Source organism: Typopeltis vanoorti, chromosome 4 (genome assembly GCF_054136105.1).
Source record: "Typopeltis vanoorti isolate ZY-2024b chromosome 4, IOZ_Tvanoo_1.0, whole genome shotgun sequence".
Lineage (NCBI taxonomy): Eukaryota > Metazoa > Arthropoda > Arachnida > Uropygi > Thelyphonidae > Typopeltis > Typopeltis vanoorti.
In genome coordinates, this window is record NC_143552.1 from 158,762,818 (window position 1) to 158,778,799 (window position 15,982).

General features: G+C 36.3%; 1 protein-coding gene across 4 annotated transcripts in view; it reads right to left on the reverse strand.

Moving 5' to 3' along the window:
- LOC150107791 (tectonic-like complex member MKS1) overlaps positions 1–15,982 on the reverse strand; it is a 289,973-nt gene that overhangs the window by 67,139 nt on the left and 206,852 nt on the right. For all 4 annotated transcript variants that reach the window (XM_090391544.1, XM_090391542.1, XM_090391543.1 and 1 more), the window contains 2 exons: positions 12,972–13,047; positions 6,787–6,891 (listed from right to left, as the gene is read on the reverse strand). In XM_090391544.1, the coding sequence (XP_090247670.1) occupies positions 6,787–6,891; positions 12,972–13,047 (181 nt within the window). The remainder of the gene's footprint in view (positions 1–6,786; positions 6,892–12,971; positions 13,048–15,982) is intronic.

Here is a 15,982-nt window from a genome sequence, read left to right on the forward strand (position 1 = left end):
CTCATTTACCACTCTAAAAGTAAAGAACCCAGCTCTAACACCCTTGCTAACTACACTCTTGCCAAGCTACCATAGGTGTCCCTTAGTTCTCCCACCACAAGTCCTGATCTCAAAAATATCCTCTGAATTAATCCTATAGAAACCCTTTAGCAATTTGAATGTCTCAATCATATCTCCCCTTTTCTGCCTAGCAACTAATTTCTGCAACCCACAAATCTTCAACCTGTTCTCATTCAGGTTCATTCCATAGACCTGCTATTATCTTGGTCACTCGCCTCTGGATCCTCTCCACCTCCTCCCCATCAAGAAGAAATCTAGGTGACCAAATCTGGACACAGTAGTCGAGATGAGGTCTTATCAAGGCTCGGTACAGAGGTACAATAACTTGCTTGTCTCTGCTCATCAAAGTATTTTTCAATAACCAAGTGAGTTGATGAGCTGATTTAGCTACTTTTGCAATGTGACCCCTAAACTTCATCTCCCTATCCACCAACACTCCCAAGTCCCTGGCCTCATCAATCTCCTGGAGTACAGTTCCACAAATGTGATATACTGCTGCTAATCCTTTCACCCCAAAATGCATAACCTTACACTTTGTCACATTAAATTGACATCCATTCTCCTTAGCCCAGAACTCCAATCTATCCACGTCTTCCTGCAAGATTTTGACATCTTCTGCATTCACTATTGCACTACCTAACTTTGCATCATCAGCGAACAAATGAACTGTTCCTCTTAGACCCTTCCCTATATCGTTAATGAACAAAATAAACAGCAGTGGTACAAGAACAGAACCCTGCGGCACACCACTAGTCACAGGCCGTCTTTTGGACTCTATTCCTGAATAAACTACTCTCTGATATCTCTCCACCCACCTATATCAACCAACCCTATATCCATTCCCATATGTTGTAGTTTACGGATTAGAATTCCATGTGGTATCCTGTCAAATGCCTTAGCCAGGTCCAGCAGTATCACTGTAAACCCATTACCCTTATTCAGTTCAGCCGTCACTGTGTTATAAAACTTGAGCAAGTTACTGAGGCATGATCTAACCTTCACAAAGCCATGCTGTCCCCCATACAGTATCTCATTTTCATCAATTTATTCCTGTATTTTCCCCTTGACTACTTTCTCCAAGACCTTGACAACGACTCTTGATATGCTGATCGGTCGATAATTTGCAACAATAGTCTTGAATCCTATGCAGTGGAACTATTTTCCCCTCTTTCCACACCTTCGGGACTAAACCAGACCCGAGACTCAGATTAAACAACATGGTCAAGGGCACTGATAATTCTTTAGCCGCTTCACGTAAGACCTGTGCCGGTATACCATCCAATCCCATAGATGTATTCACATTAAGGTTCTTTAATAGACTATTCACCTCCACTTCGTTCATCACAATTCCCATATAAACTAATTTATTTTCATTCCTTCATTTTTTCAATGTTACCACCTGGATGATATACTCTTGCAAAGTGCCCGCTCAGTAATTCCACTATATCGACTGAATCAATGACCATTGAATCAGTCGATATAGTCTTAACATTGTCATTCCTTAAAATCATTCTGCCGTGTACAGTTTTTTTTTTGCTTGCAGCATATTGAAAGAACTGTTTGGGATTCTCTTTAGCTTGGATAGCTAGTTTCCTTTCATAATCCACTTTTACTTTTTTTACCACGTTTGTTATCCTTCTGGCCTGTGCTTTATACTGTTCGTGTGCCTGCAGGTCACCTTTCTCTTTAAATTCCCTCCACAGTTGTTTCTTTTTTTGCAACTCAAGTTTAATGGTGTTATTCATCCATTTAACCCCTACTTGTTTTACTATTCGGACCCAAGGTATACAATCAGCCATAACCTCCTGTAAATGCTCCTTGACCACTTCCCACACTCTATCGACATCCAGCCCTTGCAGTTTTGCATGCCATGCCACTGATCCAAGCAAACTCCTAAGCTTGTCATACTTGCCAGCACGGTAATTCCACATACACCCTGTCTTGATCGAAAATTCCACACCTTTACCCACCTCCCAGGTCAAGACCTTATGATCACTCTCACCAATAGGTGGCAACATGGTCATATTCATTACAGTCAAATTCTCAGATGCTATTACCAGGTCAAGCACTCTCAAACCCCTAGTATTTTCAATTACATGCTGTCTCAGATAGTCATCCCTTAATAATTGAATGAAATCCATTTCCTTCCTCACATGTGTCCTCTCCTCCTTCCAATCAGTGTTACCATAGTTGAAATCCCCCATAATAATTACCCTCCTTCCACTCATTTCATCAATTTGTTTATGCATACTATCTCCACCATCTATTCCATCACCTGGTCTATAGCAGCACCCAACTATATATTTTGTTCTGCCGGTCTCAATCTCACACCAAATAGCCTCAAATGAACTCCTTTCACTATCCTGCAATACAACTTCAATTCTCCTTGGCTGCAGTTCATCAGCTATCATCAATAACACCCCTCCCCCCATTTTATTCTCTCTGTCCCTCCTAAACACACTATAATCTACACATTCTATCCCACTAACTATATCATCTTCCGTCAGCCATGTTTCACTAATGCCAATAACCTGTGGCCAGGAAGAGCCAATCAAGGCCAAAAATTCTTCCTTCTTGTTCCTAATACTCCTGGCATTAGCATACATGAAATGCAGAGGTCCCTTTGTCCCACCCCTATCTTGATGCATTATTCTAACTATTCCATTCCGGTTTCTTGTCCTTAGTACTGGCTCGGGTACATTATGTACATTCTTACACTCAACTGTCTCACTGATGTCTGCATATCCACTCCCCCCCCCCTTCTTGGTAGTTCTAGTTTCCCTGGTTCTGCACATCCATTTTCACTTCAGCAACAAAATCCATTCAAATACAGGCCATCCATCTTGTATAAATCCTTTTGCCCATCAAACTGATTCCACACCACACCGTCTGCATAACCTGCGCATAAAGTCATTTGCGATTATGGCCCTCCTTCTAAACTCCTCTCTGTCATACCGCAGCAACAGACTCACCATCCTAACTCTGTCACTCTTTTCTTTTGCTACCTTTAACAATACTTTCAAGTCCTCTCTCATAAAAAATTTATCTCCTTTCAATTCATTCATACCCGCCACAACTATCAATTCTTTCACCCTCTGTTTTTGCGCTCTAATACTCTCACTTACATCCTTAAATTTCGCACCCGGTAAGTACGATTTAGTTAAACTCACATCTGTCACTCCTCTTAATAACGAGTCACCATACAACACTCTTTCCTTCATTTCAGAAACTCTCTCACTCTTACGCTTATTTTTCCATTCAAGCACGTGTTTATTTCCGTTAGCCGAGACACTCTGGAAAGAGTTTTGCAGGTGCTCCAACTTTCGCTGCACACTGTGTATCACTGCGTGCAACCTAGCGATCTCACTCCCTACAAATAATTCCTCATTTTTTTTTATCATTTAAACCATTTTCTCTCTCTGTATAGTTGCTTTCACTCTCTCTTTGATCACCACTCTCATTGCCATCTTGTACAACATCGCAATTCCCTATCAAGCCACTATTTTCACTCACATTCTGGCTTTCTTCAACCATAACTATCTCACGACCTGACAAATACTTCAATTCCTCACTTTGCTTACACTTTCTGCACATTCTCCCACCACTATCACTTTCCATCCAAACTCCAGCCTCCTTCGGGAATGCATACATCCTACACACACATCACATTGAATAAACTCCCTCACATTACAGTTTTTGAACAAAGGCGTCATATTTTTGGATGCCATTATCTTACATTGCATTGGCGCCATGTGCTATTCTATGAAATGTATAGTTAAAATACTAAGTTAAATAAAACGGAATTCACACCAAAATCACACAGACACAACAAGCTATCAAAAATAAACAATACTATGTTAAAATTTAAACCAATATTCCATTTTCACTCAAAATTATACTTAGCTTTCGGGAGCTCTCTGAAAACACACACACACACCATGTAGCCCTCTAGCGACGATTCCCTGTGTGCAAATCAAGACACTATATAGTGCTGCAAGGTCATTATATCTCTTCATCAGTGTCCTTGTCACTGACACAGCGTGCTGTGTAGTCTCTGCCACACTTGCAACGTGACCTTTGAATGTCACCAAATGTGTTAGAACTTCTACCAAATCTACTCTCCTCACTCTCTTTTCCTTCACCATACCTTTATATAGTATCTAAGGATAGTCTTTCATTCTGCTAGTTGCCATCCACTCTATGTATAATACCTTCAGTATTAATTATGAAATCTGCTCATCAACTTTAAATCACTATTATATCATTTTTTCCCACCTATCCAACTTGGAAATTCTTCAACTCTCCTATAGCTAACATTGCACAGCCCTGATTGTGCCTTACTCACTTGTCTCTGGGCATTTCATAGTATCCTTGTTACAATGGAAACTATATGATCAAATTTGCACACAGTCCATATATGGTCTGTGTGCAAATCAAGACACTGTATAGTACTGCAAGGTCATTATATCTCTTCATCAGTGTCCTTGTCACTGACACAGTGTGCTGTGTAGTCTCTGCCACGATTGCAACGTGACCTTTGAATGTCACCTAATGCTATCAGATGGAAAATCTCTTCTGCTTCCTAGATGAATCCAGAAACTCCTTGGAGGAGCCATAATGATGATAATAATGATACAAATACTAATACAAATCTTGCATACAAAACTACAAATATAGAAATATACAACATATACATATATACCATATTTTTCTGTGTATAAGATGCCCCCATGTAAAAGACAAACCTTACTTTTTCGAACTCAAATTAAGAAATAGATATTATAAACATAAAATAGAACACATTTGATATTTTTTAAAATACTCAAAGTATATTTAGTAATTAGGTAATATTTTTAAGATACATACTATGAAATTATGCAGCACTCTCAGTTCCAAGCATATCAATTTCTTCATTGTTTTTTATTTTCAGACATTTTTATGGGATAGTGCTCAAAATATTGTTAATGCATTAAATTACCCTGCCAACGAGTTGCAGACATATGAATGCTTTCAGAGTTCTGATTGGTTTATTCAGAATCAGCCACCGATGACGTCAACTGACAGAGTTAACAAAGTCTAGTGATTGGCGGAAGCCTGTTCACGGAAACAAGGTACCAGCAGTTCCCCCCGTGCACAAGACGACCCCCAATGTTTGGTGTAAAAATTTTAGAAAAAAGTATCGTCTTATACACAGAAAAAAATGGTATATATATATATATATATGTATGTATGTATGACGATTCATTGACTCGGTTGAAATACATATTGTAAAATGAGTTGAATGATTTAAACCGAGAGTTAGGTAAAAAAAACATATAAAGTGCAGGCCAGAAAAGTACAAGTATTGTGCATAGCTAAATCAAAATATGAAAAGAAATTGATTACACAGGTGAAAGGCAATCCAAAAGAATTTTATTGTTATGCCACAAGTAATAATCACAAACACATGGTTTAAGCTACCATCCCGAAGGCTGTATACTTGGCAATCACCACAGGATAATAATGGGAATATAGTCAGAAACCAAATTGATTACTTGGTAATTAATCAACAATTTCAAAGTTCTATAAAGAGTACAAAAATCTATCCTAGTGCAATATTGCTTCTGATCATAACCTACTGGTGGCAGAGTTAAAAATTTAGGAAAATTAAAAAATATAGAGATAAGAAACAAATTGAATCAAGATCTGAATCAAGAATGATGACATCATGAGTGTTGATGAATGAATCATGGGACAAATTAAAATCTGTCTTCATAGAGAAATGTACCAATACCTCGTGTCCTAATAAAGCAGTAAAAAAGAAAGATTGGATAACTGATGAAATTCTTTCTCTCATGGATCAATGCAGATCATATAAAAATCATAGTCCAACAAAATATAAAGAGGTTCAGAAAATTATTAAATGTAAGATCAAAGAAGCAAAAGAAATCTGGATGAATGAAAAATGTAAAGAAATAGAAATTCTACAGGAAAAGCACGACAATTTTAATCTACACAAAAAGCTGAAAGAAACCTCAGGTATATTTAAGAAAAAACAATTCTGTATCCTTCAAAACAAGATGGGAGAAATAATATCTGAAAAGGATGACAAAATACAACAATGGGTGAAATATATAGAAGAACTCTTTACTGATAACAGACAGAACTCATAGAACATATGGAAGGTCCATGCATTCTAAGATCAGAGGTAGAATGTGCACTAAACTCAGCTAAAAATGGTAAAGCCTTAGGCCCGGATAGAATACCAGCAGAAATAGCAAAGTTATTAGAAGGTGACAACATTAATATATCAGTAAAGCTATTTAATAAGATATACGATACAGGCATAATCCCTCAAGACAGGTTACAGTCGACCTTCATCATGTTACCTATAAAAGCAAATGCAAAAACTTGTAATGACTATAGAATGATCAGCCTAATGAGTCATGTTCTCAAAATGAAAATAATTCAAAAAGAAATATACAGAAAATGTGAAGACACCATCAGTGATATCCAATTCAGCTTTAGAAACGGTTTGGGAACAAGAGAGGCTCTTTTTGTTCTCAGATCTTATTGCAAAAATGTACAAGGAAATGTTCATTTGGAATATTCATACTAGAAAACTTGATTCTAAGATATGTTTTAGTAAAGAGCAATTTGTTTCTTTTTCAATTCATTTTGATATTAAAGTTTTTTGTTCATTAAAAATAATTTAATTGTAAAATTATTTTTGCAAAAATAATTTACCTGGAGTTATTGGAACAGTGCAATATCCATAACCTTCGACACGACTATGGTCCCACCAATCAAGAGACACTGCTTCCACAAAAAGATGAGGCAATGTTGGTATGTCTAAAAATAAAGGATGTGCATTATAGTGTTTACCATATGACTATATTATATATATTTTCAGAATTTATTTTTACTCGTTGAAATATTATGCAAAAGCTTTAATGACTGATACTGAGAGATAAAAAGATGACATGATATATTTGAAAAGATACTACTAGTATACTAGTTTCATTGAATTGATCAACATCTTCAGACATCACAATCAAAGAAATATATAAAGAATTACAGAGACTTAAAATTGTAATAACAGAACAATTTAAAAAAGACAGTAGCGTGCTTGAAAACAAAATGTGAGCTTGAGTTCCAAACAAACGTATACTACATGCTGTCGCGAGTGCGCCAATACTGAACAGAGGCAACATGTGCATCAGAGAGATTGAAACTTAAACTGTTGTTGATATGAGAAGAATCTAGAGAAATTTCTCTAGATTCGACAATCTTTCTCTCAAGTTCATCATAGCACACATGGATGTTAGAAATTTGAGTCCAGTCCACAATGTGTTGGCAGCCTTCGTCTGAGTTAACTGAAAAGAGAACGTGGCTAGAGAGAGCACTGGCTCTAGTCCTGTTGTAGGAGATATCTCTATGGTGTTCTTCCAAACGTAGAAGAATGGATTAGGCAGTCTGGCCATAGTATGGCTTTCCACAATCACATAAAATCTTGTACACTCCTGGAAACTGAGTTGGAAGATGTAGGTTTAATAAGCATTGAACGAAGTTTTGGAGTGTAGTGAAGCAAGTTTTGAAGTTACTTTTTGAGAATTTTTGCCAGTTTTGGTGAAAGAGAGCTGATGTAAGGCAAAGAGATGAACGCTCTGGGGGGAAGAGGGATCTTCACAAGTAGTTGAGTGACTGGGGGACAGAAATTTGTCAATTTTATTAGGAAAGAAACCATTATTAATAAAAATTTTTTTTTTTTAAGAAAAAGGAGTTCATTTTCAATTTCTGTTTCTTCTGTAAGTAAAGATTTGGCTCGGTGAGCTAAGGTGGAAATAATACCAAATTTTTGTGGGGGATAGATTTTTGTTGGTATTATTCCCACCTTAGCTCACCGAGCCAAATCTTTACTTACAGAAGAAACAGAAATTGAAAATGAATTCCTTTTTCTTAAAAAAAAACTTTTATTAATAATGGTTTTTCTCCTAAGAAAATTGACAAATTTCTTTCCCCCAGTCACTCAACTACTTCTGAAGATCCCTCTTACCCCCAGAGCCTTCATCTCTTTGCCTTACATTAGCTCTATTTCACAAAAACTGGCAAAAATTCTCAAAAAGTTTAACTTCAAAATTTGCTTCACTAAGCTCCCAAAACTTCGTTCAATACTTAGTAAACCTAAAGAGAAACATCTTCCAACTCAGTTTCCAGGAGTGTACAAGATTTTATGTGATTATGGAAAGCCATACTATGGCCAGACTGCCAAATCCATCCTTCTACGTTTGGAAGAACACCATAGAGATATTTCCTACAACAGGACTAGAGCCAGCGCTCTCTCTAGCCACATTCTCTTTTCAGTTAACTCAGACGAAGGCTGCCAACACAATGTGAACTGGACTCAAACTTCTAACATCCACGTGTGCTATGATGAACTTAAGAGAAAGATTGTCGAAACTAGAGAAATTTCTCTAGATTCCTCTCATATCAACAACAGCCTAAGTTTCAATCTCTCTGATGCAAATGTTGCCTCAGTTCAGTATTGCCACACTCGCGACAGCATGTAGTATACGTTTGTTTGGAACTCAAGCTTGCATTTTGTTTTCAAACATGCTACTGTCTTTTTTAAATTGTTCTGTTATTACAATTTTAAGTCTCTGTAATTCTTTATATATTTCTTTGATTCTCGTGGACAGGCTTATACGTTGGTTATGCATTATTAAAACACTTAAGGAATAGAACAACGTAGTTAAGGATATAAATTAAATTAAACTTTAATAAATATTTTTCGATATTTCGGCAACGTCACATTGCCATTTTCTAAAGGAACTTACACAAAAAAGTTACATGCACGTAGGCACTACAACACAGAAACTGGGAATGAAGAGATGAAGCTATTGTTCTCCTAACAGTCCTGATGGTGCCCTCTAGCGGGCTAAGTAGGTGTTCTTGGCCATTGTTTGGGGCAGAGGCATTGAAGAAAAAGCCTTAGCCTCTGCCCCACAAAAACCAACTGTATGGCTTCGCTACGTTGATGATGTGTTCACTATTTGGCCACATGGCTCTGAAACACTTCTCTCCTTCTTAACACACTTAAACAACCAACACCCCAGAATCAAATTCACTCTGGAAAAAGAGGAAAACAACAGCCTCCCTTTCCTAGACACACTAGTCACCTGCCAGCCTAATGGATCCTTGGTTTTCTCAGTTTACAGAAAACCCACCCATACAGGCAGATACATTCACCAACAATCCCCCCCCCCCCTCACAACAATATGGAGTAGTGAAAACACCATACAACAGGGCTAAACTAATCTGTTCAAATGACTTGGCCCTAAACACTGAACTAAATCACATCCTCAACACTTTCTCAGCCAATGGCTCCCCCCCCCCCAAAAAAAAAAATCCAAAAAATATTAGAACCTACAAACCACAGATCCCCCCCCCCACAACAAGGATTACTCTAAATCCATCATCATTCCCTACATCCGAGGCACCTTGGAAAAGATTACCAAAATCTTAAAAAAGCATGACCTGACCTCCTGTTACAAACCTTACAGAAAATTGGCATCCCTTATCTGCTCCACTAAAGACCAACCACTTCCCCTAGACCTACCTGGTGTTTACCAGGTCCCTTGCAGTTGTAAACTGTCTTACTTTGGCCAAACAGGCAGGACAGCGAATATCAGAATTTCGGAACACAAGGACTACATCCGTTTTCACAAATACAGTCATTCTGGGCTTGCAGACCATGCTCTGGATACACGCCACAGAATACGGTGGAAGAAAGCTACAGTGATACACCGTAGCAAATACAAATTTGAAAGACTCTTTATGGAATCAGCCTCAGCCCTAAGAAATTCTCCAAACCTCAACAAATTTGGTTGTATGCGACTGCCCCAAATTTGGGAGGCCTACATCTGCAGACCTTCAGCCCAATGGCCAAGAACACCTACTTAGCCCGCTAGAGGGCACCATCAGGACTGTTAGGAGAACAATAGCTTCATCTCTTCATTCCCAGTTTCTGTGTTGTAGTGCCTACGTGCACGTAACTTTTTTGTGTAAGTTCCTTTAGAAAATGGCAATGTGACGTTGCCGAAATATCGAAAAATATTTATTAAAGTTTAATTTAATTTATATCCTTAACTACGTTGTTCTATTCCTTAAGTGTTTTAATAAAAAATAATATATTTCTTTGATTGTGATGCCTGAAGATGTTGATCAATTCAACAAAACTAGTGTACTAGTAGTATCTTTTCAAATATATCATGTCATCTTTTTATCTCTCAGTATCAGTCATTAAAGCTTTTTCATATATATATATATATATATATATATATATATATTGGTGTGCATATTTACTTGGTAGATAAAGTTAGGAAAAAATTAGTTTGAATGACTATAATACCGAGAAATAAAAGGAATAAAGTTTAATGCTGAGATACTACTAATACCTGAAGAAGTTGAATTTTGTTGAACAAAATTCAACTTCTTCAGGTATCAAAGACAAAGAATTATGTAAAATAACAGAGACATAATAAAATTACATCAACAGAACTAATATAAAAGACAGAAGTACAGTTTAAAACAGGAATGTGTGCTGGAATTCCAATTAAAGTTGACTACATGCGAGAGAGAGCGACAGTATTGGACAGTGGCAATGTGTGCATCAGAAAGATTGTAGCTAAGGCTGTTGTTTATATGGGATGAATCAAGAGATATTTATTTAGATTCGACTATCTTCCTTTCAAGCTCATTATAACACCTATGAATATTAGAAGTTTGCTCCAGTCTACGAGGTGTTGAAGGCCTTCATCCGAGTTAATAGAGAAGAGAAAATGGCTTGAGAGAGAGAGCGCTGGCCCTGGTCCTATTGTAGGAAATGTCTCTTCTGTGTTCCTTAATACGTAAACGGATAGATTTAGCCGTCTGACCGTAATATGGTTTGCCACATTCACACAAGATCTTGTAGACTCCTGGATACTGGAGAGGGAGATGTTTTATTTTAGGTCTACTTAGTATTGATCAAAGTTTTGGAAACATAGTGAAACAAGTTGTAATGTTGAATTTCCTAAGAATTTTTGCCAGTTTTGGGGAGAGAGAGCTGATGTATGGTAAAAATATGAATGCTCTCGGGGAAGAAGAAGAATCTTCAATAGTAGGAGAACGACGGTGAGAGATAAATTTATCAATTTTCTCAAGAACAAAGTATCCAAGAAATTCTTTTCTTTACTTTCTCACTGTGTAAATTTAGGATACTTCAAATTTGAAAATAAGATTTACAAACAGAACTCAGGATTGGCTATGGGCAGTCCACGCTCTCCGATTCTTGCTGATATATTCCTCAGAGACTTCGAAGAAAAAGCGATTAATTCCTCTACACTGAAACCCAAAATCTGGTACCGTTATATAGATGATGTATTCATCTTGGGAACAAAGTTTGGGAAATATCCCTTGGGAACATGGTTTAAATAACCTCAATATTTTTCTAGATCATCTCAACAAGTTTCATGAGAATATCAATTTCACCTATGAACTGGAATCCAACAACTGTCTTTCCTTTTTGGACTTAAAAGATGCATTGATAACATCAAAATCTCTATTTTTAGAAAACCAACACACACAGACAGATACCTTCATGCTTCTTCCCATTACTACCCTCTGCAGAAATCTGGAATTATTTCAACCCTGGATTGAAAAAGAGCTTAATTTACTAAAAAGGACTTTTGTTGACAATGGTTTCTCTCTTAAGAAAATTGATAAAGTTATCTCTCACCGTCGTTCTCCTACTATTGAAGATTCTTCTTCTTCCCCGAGAGCATTCATATTTTTACCATACATCAGCTCTCTCTCCCCAAAACTGGCAAAAATTCTTAGGAAATTCAACATTAGAACTTGTTTCACTATGTTTCCAAAACTTCGATCAATACTAAGTAGACCTAAAATAAAACATCTCCCTCTCCAATATCCAGGAGTCTACAAGATCTTGTGTGAATGTGGCAAATCATATTACGGTCAGACGGCTAAATCTATCCTTTTACGTATTGAGGAACACAGAAGAGACATTTCCTACAATAGGACCTGGGCCAGTGCTCTCTCTCAAGCCATTTTCTCTACTCTATTAACTCGGATGAAAGCCTTCAACACCTCGTAGACTGGCAACAAACTTCTAATATTAATTGGTGTTATGATGAGCTTGAAAGGAAGATAGTTGAATCTAAAGAAATATCTCTTGATTCATCCCATATAAACAACAGCCTTAGCTACAATCTTTCTGATGCATACATTGCCACTGTCCAATACTGGCGCTCTCGTGACAACTCTCGCATGTAGTCAACTTTAATTGGAATTCCAGCACACGTTCCTATTTTAAACTGTACTTTGGTCTTTTATATTAATTCTGTTGATGTAATTTTATTATGTCTCTCTTATTTTACATAATTCTTTGTCTTTGATACCTGAAGAAGTTGAATTTTGTTCGACGAAACTAGTAGTATCTCGGCATTAAACTTTATTCTTTTTATTCTCAGTATTATAGTCATTCAAACTAATTTTTTCAAACTAATATATATATATATATATATATATATATATATTATAGTAAAAATAAAAATAAAATAAAAATAAGCATAATAAGAAGGACAAAAATTATATCAATTATTAAGATACAGATGAGAAAGAAAAAAACATTACATCATTGCTGTTAGCAAGAATTAAGGTAAGATGAAGAATATTAGAATATTAATCAGACAGCACTTAATTTAACTAATGCAACTTCAAAAAGAAGCCTAGAAGTAATCTGGCTGAGAGTGATGTCTGCTATTTTAAACTGGTAAATCATATGGTAATTGGATTTCATCAATATATTATACTGATGAAATACAATTCCGAATTTCCAAATACACTTAAAAATGAAACTCCAAACTTACTTTGGCTGACAGACAATGGTTCCATTTTATAAGATAAATGAAGATCAAAAGGAAATGAGAAATAGGCCACTTCAACCTAAAAAAAAATTATAAATAACTGTATTATAAATATAGTGATCTCTCAGTTATCTGACAGATGAGCAAACATTCAATAAACCATACAGAATCAAGTAAAATGACCTTAATTTATCTAACCCTTCAATTATTCCAACTGGAAAAATTGCTCTCCCACTACTGTGATCTATGGTTTGATGATTGAGAGATAAATGTACTAACAATTTCAAAATGCAGAATTTGACAATAAAACTAACTTACTTATTAGGATAACCACCTTTACAATGAGTTGCCCTGGTGTTGTATCATCTTTAGACTTGAACTTTGTTTCAGGCGCAAACTTAATTGTTTGCATACTTGGGATTAGGAGTTAAAATAACCAAGTTTATTAAATAACTTGGTTATCCTAATATACAATATCCCCAAGGTAAAAAATTTATTATAACTTACTTATGTAATATAACAAGGTGACAAATACCTTGGACGGGGTGATGCATCTACAGTGGTGTACTTAGATTATGCAAAAGCGTTTGATACACTGTGACAAGCTATTAAATAATTAAAACAGATAGGATTGGATAACAGACTTCTGAGTTGGATCAGTGATTGGCTGTTAGATAGGTATCAGAAAGTTGTATATGGCAGTGCAGTATCCTGAAAGAGGAAGGTCACCAGTGGTGTGCTGCAGGGGTCAGTTTTGGGACCATTGTTGTTCAATTTGTATGTTAGTGATATTGGGATGGGTTTAACTAGTGATATGCAGCTGTTTGCAGATGATGCAAAATTGAGAAGGGCAATGCAGAGTGTAAGGTTTTTGAAATTTGATAAGCAACGATGAGATGCAAAGTATATACTTGGTGGCAAAACTTTAAAGGAGGTAGAAGAGATGTGAGATCTGGGAGTGGTGGTGGTGGACATGGACCTGAAATTCAAGGGCTACATTGCACAAGTTGTGAAGACATCACTTCAGATAATGGCAATGATGCAGAGGATCCTAACATGCAGAAAGAAAGAGGTTATGATGCCATTGTATAAGGCCTTGTTCAAGCCCCATATGGATTATTGTGCACCGATTTGGTCTCTGGGTTTTCATGGTGATGAGGATATATTAGAAAGGTCCAGAGAAGATTCAGAAAGGTGGTTAGTGGTCTTTGGAATATGGGGTACATGGACAGATTCAGAGAATGTAAACTGCAAAGCCTCATGAATAGGAGGGGAGGGAGGGATATGATTGAGACATATAAGCTGGTTAGGGTTGTTATCAGGTTGACAAAGAGGAGATTTTTCATAGAATGGGAGAGGGGAGTAGAAAAAGAGGCCATTGCTGGAAATTGTATAAGGAGGGGGATGAGCAGAGGGATGAGGAGCAGGTTCTTTGCATGGAGAGTAGTTGGTGAGTGGAATGCATTGCCTGAGTGTGTTGTGAATGTAGACACATTGAATCTGTTTAAGGAATGGTTGGATGAGCATTGTGTGCAATAACGTGTACCTCCCAGAATGAGTCTCTGACTCCATGGAGGTGAGATGTTAATAATAATAATAATAATAATTGTGCATATGGTCACAGAGAGTTTCTATTATGGAAGGAGAAGAATTTTTCAAGTCATTAGAGAAACTGGCTTGTTCTTGCTAGAAATCTTAACAGCAGAGCAGAAAATTAATACCTGACATATAGAAACATTTGGGAAAATTTAGAGAAAAGAGGTAAGCTAATAATACTGGTAGGTATCTGCTGGATTTCTATTTGGGAGGTACTAGTTATTACTAATACCATGTTGTAACATGAAGATGTGCATGAATTCACACAGAGAAAATACACAAGAAATAGGAAAGGTCTTCTTGATTTCATTGTTGTCGGCAGTGATATTTTTATACTCATTCAGCATACAAGAATATACAGGTTATATGAAGTAAGAAATTATCACAATTCATTTCTGAGTAGAATAAAAATGAATAGAATAACTCAGAAAAAACATTATATATGAAAGTATTAAAAAGAATCAAAGTCAAGACTTTTAGAAGTGAATTGTGGAATCAATTGCACAAATATTATTAGAGAAAAAATGAAAGACTTTGAAAACAAGAACCACCTCATGTAGATTCAGTGACAACATCTGAAGAAAACACTGTAGCCTCTCAAGAAGTTTAAGGCAGTCCAAGAAAAGAAAAAATGATGAAAGTTCTTGCCAAGTACGTCAACACCTGCTGTCAGGAAATATAGAGAAAAACATAGGTAACAAATAAAAGGGAAAGGCTCTCAGATGAGAACATAAATATTATGAAGGTAGCAAAATGTCCTAGGTGACTATTGAAAAAGCTAAGAAATAGAGGAAAGAGTAGTGTAAAAGGAATTACAAATGACAGACTTTAGCTTTCAAAATTAAAGCTAAATACATTCTGGATGTCATCATCATCATCATCAAATTCCTGCCATTTATCCTCAAGGGGTGTACAGGAATTCTTCTGTACAGGAATAATTCTGGATGTCTAGAGTAATTACTTTGAAAGACTGTCAAATGCCAGAGCGACAGATAAAGTGATAAAACAGTAGTAGCAAATATTCAAAAGAAATGTAAGAAGGAGTAAATATTGAGAAATCTGTAATGTGAATGCTCTAATATGAAGGCATAAAAGTTTTAAAGTGGCTACACTCAGTGGTGGGATTCAAATAATTTAACAACTGGTTCACTGCCCTAATGACTGTTTTAAGTATAAATAAACAATATACCGAAAGGTAGTTTATTATTTCATACAGTTAAATAAGAACAATAAAAGAGGTACACAAAACTAGATTATGTTATAAGAAAGAGTTTTAAAAGATTAATGAAAAAAAATTAAATAATACCTGACAAAAAAACAATAAAACTGTTATTTAAGATATTTCCATATTGCTTCTTGGCGTCCTCGCTTGCAATTTTCTTCGCTTTTATCTGAGCATCATCGGCTGTGTGATTTAT